Genomic DNA, 9,044 nt, shown 5'->3' on the forward strand with positions numbered 1-9,044 from the left:
CAAATTATATTTGCATGATTTAGCTTATTCATAATAAATTCATTATTAATGTTTGGTTCATGCATGTGACAGACCAATACCTTACAAGGCTTCTTCTCTCCAAGCTCAGACCTTGAAAATGAGATATCCCTTTCTCAAAACAAGGTTCTGGGCGTACTGCCAAATTGCAGATACTGATAGTGAGGATTCATTCAGTCACTTACTTGCATGAACACAGAAATTGGTTATTAGAAAAGCACAAACAATACAATTTTACATCACAAATGTTTGCAGTTTTAATATAATATCAGACTGAAAGTTACCAAATCAAATGGGGTCAAAATACATTTCTACTTAAATACATCAAATGCTGCATTATGAACATGACAATATCAACAATAAAGATGCAGAATGAACAGCTGAACAAGATAAAGGAAACGGTGCATTTGTTGATCTTTGAAAAAACAATTAGGATACTAAACTCTTATGCCATTATTTCACAATTTAAAATGCCAAATGTAAGGCCACTTGTATTTATGTAACACATTGTTTTTGGCTTATTAGGCCTGCAACAGCCTTGACATACAAAACAGCAACATATATATGAGTGTTGTAAACTGGAAAATATTGTTCCTTACAAAAGACTTAAAACTGAAGCAATTTTGAAGTCCAGTAACTTCTCTTGGGTAGCAGCAAATGTTCGTTCACTTCAGGTTAAGGAACAACATTTTATCCAGGGTCATGTTCAGTTGGTCCGAACTGGAGTGAAACAGGGAAGTACTATCTGTACTTGTCTAATAAACAATGCTCATATTTTTTTCCCATTGCAAAACGTTTCAGTGTTACTAATGAACACAACCCAGAATTCGCAGGGTTACGAGGTGAAGTGTCGCCTATTTAGAGGTCTAGGACCAGCCTCCCCTTCCTCAGAAAACTGTCCCAAGATCAGCACCGAGAGGCAACATGACACTACTCCATTCGCATGACCTAAGACCTAGTTCACATCATGCTGATGTGGTCAGCCATGGTGTCTCTGGAGTTCCAGTGGTCGGTGATGAGGTCACAAAGGTGACTGAGCGTGCCCAGAGCCGTGTCCCTCAGCTCCATGTCTCTGTCCAGTGGGTTGCTCTTCAGGGTGAGGAGTAGTTTCTGGGGAGGACGGTGGGTCTCCAACAACTTCCCTAACTCTAGCAGCTCAGGAGGCTGGATGAAGTTGGAGCTATCAACGACAAAGACAGGAAATACAAGAAACAGAATGGCTACGTTCCAATTTGCCACCCTTCTCTCAAAGTCTGCAGTTGTACACTCTACATCATGGATTTAACATTGGTGGAACTTGAAACTCCCCACAGCCAATGCTTACACCAATCCATGACGGGGAGTTTGCAAGCGCAAACTTTGGGGGAAGTGTGGAGAATAGGGACAGAGTCCAACTCTCATAAGACAAATTAGGCCTCTTCACAAAATGCCAAAATAGCCTACTGAAATGCTTATAGCAGCTACTTGCCTGATGTCCAGCTCTTTCACTGTGCTTGGTGAGGGTCCTTTGAAGAGTTCCCCCAAAACTGTCACAGTCTTGGCTAAAAGGACAAAATAAAAATAGTTGTTTCAATTCATGCATTCTATTTCAAAAATCGAATTCATACTATCCAGAGGTGTAGTAGCTTTGCGTGATGTATTGTTGTCTCTACCTTCTTGCCTTTGTGCGGTTGTCTGTCCCCAATAATGTGTGTACCATGTTTTGTGCTGCTATCATGTTGTTGACATGTGTTGCTGCCATGCTAGGTTGTTGTCTTAGGTCTCTCTTTATGTAGTGTTCTGGTGTCTCTCTTGTCGTGATGTGTGTTTTGTTCTATATTTTTTATTTTAATCCCAGCCCCAGGTCCCCGCAGGAGGCCTGCCTTTTGGTAGGCCGTCATTGTAAATAAGAATTTGTTCATAACTAACTTGCCTAGTTAAATAAAGGTTAAATAAAAAGGTGGCAGGGGCGGGGGACGTAGCAAGAAAAGTCTGAACGAAACCTGTGAAACATAGCTAAGTTGGCCTCTTACCGAGGCGGTTTTGAGCCAAGTTGAGAGACTGGAGAGATGGAACCTTTTTGAGAGAATTAACCAGCTGTCGGACGACATCTTCCTTGTCACTGCATTTCTCCAGAAGCCGACAGTCCTTCAATGACAACGCTGTCATTATGGAGCAGACAGGAGAATACAATTAGGATGCATCCCAAATGGCACCGTTTCCCCTTTAGGCCCTTGTCAAAAGTAGTGCACTACATAAGGAATAGGGTGCCATTTGAGACACACATAGAATAAACTGATCAAATGCAAGAGGCTTTGCTTGTTTGTGATATCCATGCTGCATACCACTTTTTAGAGCTGCATACATGTTAGATAAAAAAAAACAGAATTAATATGAATTTTAATACATAATTTGATACAAAAACTACTTCATGGAAATCATTCCTTACCTTCCAACATACAGTAGTTATCCAGTAGCTGGAAGATTGCACAGTGACAGTCAGACAGGTTGATATCCTCCAAGGTGAGGTCCTTCAGGTGGCGATTGGACTCTGTAACAGCAGGAACACAAAAACAATTTTACCATATGGGAGAAAATATACCAAAATATCTCCTACGGCTAGGAAGAGTTCCACATGCATTGTACATGAAGTTATTGCTGAAACAATTGGAAGCACACTAATAAAAAACAAAACAGATAATGGGCTAGAATATGCATTATGTGAGGACAGCAGCATCAACTTACACATACAAAACTGCTAGAAAATAGCACTTGGATGCACTGACTAAGTCGCTCTTGATAAGAGCATCTGCTTAATCTAAATGACAAAACTGTTAAATGAAAAGTAGTGCTTGTACTCTACGTTGACAGTGGTTTTAAATGACTCCATGTTACCTGCCACTGTGTTGAGGAGGTGGCTGGGTGAGAAGCCAGTTGAGCTGTTGATTCCTGAGACGTGAAGTGAGGTGAGGCGAGGAGAGCGTAGCAACACACACATCAGACTCTCCACACTGGTCCTCAATTTGGGTACTTTCACACACAGCTTCTCCAGTGAGAGTTCTAGCAATGGAAAGTTGGGACAAGTCTCAAATACAACACAAAAAGAAATGCTCTTTGTATCCAATTCTTTGTATCCAATTCTCTGCGACTCAATTTTAAAAAGTAAACATTTATATACCATTGTTTTATAAATGCGCATATGCAATCCTCATGTCTTAATATGTTAAACCTTTCTTATGTTGAGATTTCACTTTTCTTGTTAAATTAATCTCACCTAACCCGACAACTCACTAAAACTTGATTTTAGTTCAAATCTGCATTTAATCTAAGACGAGGATTACTCTATGTCTGGTAAACCGGCCCCACAAACTACAATAAAACAAAAACATTTTGTACAGGTTGGATATAAATAACTTTGGGTGGTCTATATACTAGATTGTCGGCCACCTGCATGGTGTGCTGGCTGGGGAATGCTTCTCAGTGGGGCTCTGTGGTACTCTGCTACAGGGTGGATCTCCATGGAGAATGACCTGAGGGTGGGGCATGCATTCAGCAGAGACTCCATGAGAGCAGGATGGGTCAGGGACCCCACACTCAGCTCAATCAGGGAGCAGCCTGGTGTAGCAGACAGCTGCTGGAGAGACTCTGCCAGGCTCAACGCATCACCCTCCTCAAAGGTCCCTGCAGACAGAGGCATCAACAACAGAAACACTAGGCCTGCGTCTGAAATGGCACCCTATAGCCTTTATAGTACCCTATTCCCCTTATCCTGGTAGTGCACAATAAAGTGAATAGGGTGCCATTTGGGAGGCAACCAACGAGTGCATTCCACTTTCATAACTGTCCTTTTTAGCATACCCTTGTTTTGTAATAAACACATAAAGCACAATAGATTGTATAGATTATACACTTACAAGCACTTTGCAGGCTTAGAGAGTGGAGGCACAGCCAAGAAGGCAGGAGAGGAAGCAGTACAGGGAAGACTCCAACCCTGAAGTCATTGATCTTTAGTGAATGGATTTGCCCCTTGTGGCAAATCTCTGTCGAGTGACCAGCCGAGGGAATAAACATCTGGCACAATGGCTTGGGGACCATACACTGGCATGGGGAGCTGGTCAAGTCAAGCTCTCCCTTCGCGGAGGCAATACTCAACCTTGGACGCTTGCATGGGGTCCCACCATTATGATCTTCTTCATCAGGCTCCTCTTCCTCTGGGACCTGGGACCTGGCTGCCTCAGCATCTCCAGCGCTGCTTCCTGCAGTGTTTGGCGCCTGGCAACATTTGACCATCTCACCTTGCATGGACTCCATTGGACATTGGTGGATTTTACTCTGAGGTCCCCTGCCGTGAAGAATCCAAGCCAGCAGACGAGGATCTGGGCTCTGGTTCATGATGACATCACGGGCTGCCCCGTGGTCCAGTAAACGGTGCAGGGTGTATAAGACATCACTGGGCCACTCTCTGAGCTGAGTGCTCTCTCCCAGTTGAATGCGCCTTACACCCTTCTCCAGAACGCTCAGAACAGACCTCCTCGCGAAGAAGTAGCCGTGTGGTCGTGATGTTCGAAGAACCAGGTGCTGGATGTATTTGGCCATGACTAAGAGAAGAGAGTTAAAGTTGACATTCAGGAGGTATTTTGTATCACCTCCGAACCTGAAGCCATAGAAGGCCAAGTTAAAGAGCTTATGCATGCTTGTCTCCCTCCATTCATCTTCGGTGAGTATGGTCTGGAAAAGAAACAAGAATGACATAATAATTAGGGCAAAGGAACACATTCTCTAGAAGGTTAAGTTCAGAACTAGTGTTAGAGGGTTCAGAACTAGTGTTTCAGGCTATAGATCACACACATAGCCACCCTTGGAACTAAAACGAGTAAGACCTAGTTATCCGGCTTTTGTTTTGTACTTTTCAACATTCTCAATGGATTGCCTCACCTGAGTATGTGGTGGAGAGTGAAGTCAACTGCATGATGGAATTTAAATATTGAAAAAGCCAGATGTTATAAAAGGGATTATTATGTGGAGAAGATACTTACACTCCCTTTGCGAGGCCCAGAGATTCTTCTCAATATTCCTGCCCACACAAAGGAGGTGGAGATTCCTGAAAGACAGACAAATAAAATGTTTAATAGAATAGCAGTAGTTAGCTACCCTCAATGAGCTACACCCGGTCTGAAAAATGGTGTGCCTGCCTGCAACATCAGCAGTGTGATTTGAGGCCTGTTGGTTTTATATAGTGCTGGTCCAGTAAGTAATTTGGCTGCACTGATCTCTCCACTGACAGTCGTAGTGAGAGCGTAGCTGACAACACCATGGACCAAAGCTAGGCTTTACAGTACTTACCTTTCCGGTTCACTGCAGGCTGAATTCTATCCAGATCAACAATGTTTAAATGCTGCAGGAGCTCCTTGATCAGTGAGATTGGTAGGTCTAAATGGGTAATATTAAAAACTGTTAATTTTCAGGATATTCAGACTGCATTTTATCTTGTTTATCCTCTTTAGGAATACAGTCAATAAGGAACATTCTAACTGGTCATTACACATAAGAGTCATTGGACAAAGGAGTCTTCTGCACGGGGGAGTTTTGTTAAGAGCCCCGACGCTCAATCTGAACATTAACAAACGTCGCTTGAGGTACAGTTTTGGAAGCATTAGGACCTTATCTTTCATATCTGCGAGAAATCATTTTCAAAAAACAAAAAAAGGTTAAATTGATACACACCGTGATAGGATTAGTGTGCCCACACGGCCATATCTCCATGTTACAGCTCTTGTTTGACAACAGACAACCACCTGTGCTAATTGCCTATCTATACTGAGTTACAGTTCATATAAGGAAATCAGTCAATTGAAATACATTCATTAGGCCCTAATATATGGATTTCACATGACTGGGTATACAGATATGCATACCTTTAAAAAAAAAAAAAGGTAGGGGTGTGGATCAGAGAACCAGTCAGTATCTGATGTGACCACCATTTGCCTCATGCAGTGAGACGCATAGAGTTGATCAGGCTGTTGATTGTGGCCTGTGGAATGTTGTCCCACTCCTCTTCAATGGCTGTGCGAAGTTGCTGGATATTGGCGGGAACTGGAACACGCTGTCTACAAGTCAATCCAGAACATCCCAAACATGCTCAATAGGTGACATGTTTGGTGAGTATGCAGGCCATGGAAGAACTGGGACATTTTCAGCTTCCAGGAATTGTGTACAGATCCTTGTGACATGGAGCTGTATATTATCATGCTGAAACATGAGGTGATGGCAGCAGATGAATGGCACGACAATGGGCCTCAGGATCTCGTCACGGTATCTCTGTGCATTGAAATTGACATCGATAAAATGCAATTGTGTTTGTTGTCCGTAGTTTATGCCTGGCCATACCCTAACCCCACCACGGGGCACTCTGTTCACAATGTTGACATCGTTGGAGACGGCTTATGGTAGAGACATTAACATGACATTATATGGCAACAGCGCTGGTGAACATTCCTGCAGTCAGCATGACAATTGCACACTCTTTCATTTCAGCTCATGAAACATGGGAGCAACACTTTACATGTTGCATATTTATTTTTGTTAAGTGTAGCATGCTCCGAACACCTGTGTGTAAGTGTAATTCAAGAAGTGTAGTTTCGTTGGATGGAGGCACCCATAGCTGTATGTATCTTCGCAAAACTCCTACAATATAGTTTATTTTTTATTTGAAGGATTCTTTATTGATGAAAGATATGGGCCATATGTTTCAAAAGCCGTATCGCAAGCTATGATTATTGACGTTTCTAAAAAGTTAAAACTGCGTCGGGATTGTAGTTCACATGAATCAGTCGTGGGCGAAGTTAATAATGGCTGAAAACTGTAGGGAGAAGGCAGAATGCCACCTAGCGTTTTCGAGGGCTAGGTTGGGTACCAGCTCATTCATGTATTGTACATGCATTAGCTAAAATAGCTGAGTAACACTTAGCTTTGATGCAACCAAGATCGTCTTTCGTCCAGCACAATGTAAAAACTCCCTTGGTTGCATCGAAGATGTGACACTTACCAAGAGCTTTCTTGTCTAGTACATCCATGTGACGACTCACTGTTTTGATGCATATCTTCTTCAAGGTGGGTGTAATGGTGGAAGTAACTTTGGCATCCTGCCACTCCTTGGCTCTTCTAATTTGTTCAAGGTAAGGAGCAGGCATGCTCAGTCTCAGATGAAAAACGAGGCAGATTAAATAAACATGCAGCAGATCAACTCCACATATTTCAGTCAGAGAATATTTGCTAATAATCAAGAGTTCAGCTGCGCTATTTCATCATTTAGGCATAACACCTAAAAAAGATAGCAAAAAAACGAGCTAACTAACCAGCGAATGGTTTTAAAAAAATGTATTAATTAAAAAAACTCCAGATATCTCTTCAAATTGATACAGGTCGTAGTTTGGTTCCTGTAGACTTCCGGTTAGTCATTTTCTATCAAGACGTCATAGTACGCAAGGATAAAGAAGTACTTCCGGATCACGTATTTTTGGAATCATTCAGAATAATAGTCCTGTCCTGTATACATTGTGAATGAATAATTAGGGAGAAAATTATGGAAAATATGCACAATTGTCGATATATTTCATACTCGTTATCATACAAATAATAATTAAACGTACTCTATAAGATATGTCATTATTTTATCAAATAAAATAAATGTCAAGCCTAAATGGTCAACAATGTTTTTTGTGTGTACTTCGATCATTTATTGCACCATACAAATCTATCTGTAAATTGTGTCGCAGTAAAAAGCTGGTCCATTCTACTCAGGAGAAGTTCAGCTGTCCAACTACACAGAGTTTACACCGAGAGGAGCGTCACTGCTCATTTGGCGGCCCGTATAGAGTGGCCCATCAACTTAAATCCAATCGTTTTTCATATTGGACATGCATATTGCCCATGTTTCTACTAATACATACTAACAAATCACAAACTGCTGGGAAACACCAATAAAAAGATGAGTCATTAGACAAGTAGAAAAGCACAACAACCCAAAAAATAATTACACAAAATAAATGTTTAAGAATTACAAGTTGTACATTGAAAGCTGGCCTAAAATCTATGTATTCAAACTTTGCTAATATAAACATTATAACTAATGCATATGAATTTAAACAATATATTTACAAGAATATCAACACAACTTCCATTTGGTTCTTTTGTGATTTCAGCAAATGCCCTTGGCGAGGAACATCACATCTCAAAGGTCCCAGGCTTTCAGTTCCTGAAAGACAAAATTACATTTCTGAGAATCATGCACCATATAACATTCAACAGATGATTATTCTTTCACATCCAGTCTTGGAAAAGTACATCAAATAATTATTTTCCAGTAAGATCACACTAACTATAGAGACCCAAAACCTCAAATTATGTCCATGAAGATTGTCTTTCAATAAACCCTCCAGTACAATTGATAAGATCACTTAATTCATTGTATGAGTCATTCATTACACAACAGGCGTTTCAAAAAATTATATTTTCCTCAAATTCATGACTTCCTTGATCTCATTAGTCATTTAAATAAAAAAGATCTAATTTATTAAATAATTTATATAAATAAGAATAATTCAGAAGATAACTTGTTATTTCATGCAAGTCATTCAAAAATGAATACGTTATCTTAAATCCATATGAAAGTATAGAGCTTTAATTCATTATTCAGCTCCAACGTTCTAAGTAAATACTTCATTTCTGTCAACACATACAACAGACACTCTCTCATACCCTTGTGACAAAATCGATTAATGCTTCCTCCAAAAAGAACTGCTTTGGAAAACAAACATATAGATACCACAACTTCTGCTATCTGTATGTTTTATAAATGTAGGGCATTGATGACTGAATTCATAGTCGAGACTACTATCCACCAGAACTCCATGACATGCCAAGTATTGCACGGCCAGGTATTTTTGCAGTTGGTACATAATGCCCTCAAGCTCCATTTCATATAGCTGTAAGGAGTCCATTATTCTACAACTTAATGATATGTTTGTACCGTTTGTCACTCTCTGATT

At 40.7% G+C, this 9,044-nt stretch overlaps 1 protein-coding gene across 1 annotated transcript; it reads right to left on the reverse strand.

The window, feature by feature from the left end:
- Positions 1–250: 250 nt before the first annotated feature.
- On the reverse strand, positions 251–7,471 carry lrrc41 (leucine rich repeat containing 41). Its single transcript, XM_071406551.1, has 10 exons — positions 7,043–7,471; positions 5,341–5,427; positions 5,034–5,098; positions 3,912–4,725; positions 3,445–3,678; positions 2,893–3,057; positions 2,447–2,548; positions 2,031–2,159; positions 1,487–1,559; positions 251–1,198 (listed from the first exon to the last, which is right to left on the reverse strand). Exons 1-10 carry the CDS (start codon positions 7,185–7,187, stop codon positions 979–981), a joined length of 2,034 nt encoding a protein of 677 aa, XP_071262652.1. The 5' UTR covers positions 7,188–7,471; the 3' UTR covers positions 251–978.
- Between the last annotated feature and the right edge of the window lie 1,573 nt (positions 7,472–9,044).

The sequence above is a fragment of the Salvelinus alpinus genome, chromosome 6 (genome assembly GCF_045679555.1).
Source record: "Salvelinus alpinus chromosome 6, SLU_Salpinus.1, whole genome shotgun sequence".
NCBI classification, from domain to species: domain Eukaryota; kingdom Metazoa; phylum Chordata; class Actinopteri; order Salmoniformes; family Salmonidae; genus Salvelinus; species Salvelinus alpinus.

Coding starts and splice junctions, on each gene's coding strand:
- lrrc41 (XM_071406551.1), bottom strand. CDS start 7,187: ATGCCTGCTCCTTACCTTGAACAAATTAGAAGAGCCAAGGAGTGGCAG. Junction 5,428..7,042: donor ACTAGACAAGAAAGCTCTTG/GTAAGTGTCACA, acceptor TTACCCATTTAG/ACCTACCAATCTCACTGATC. Junction 4,726..5,033: donor CTGGGCCTCGCAAAGGGAGT/GTAAGTATCTTC, acceptor TTTCTTTTCCAG/ACCATACTCACCGAAGATGA.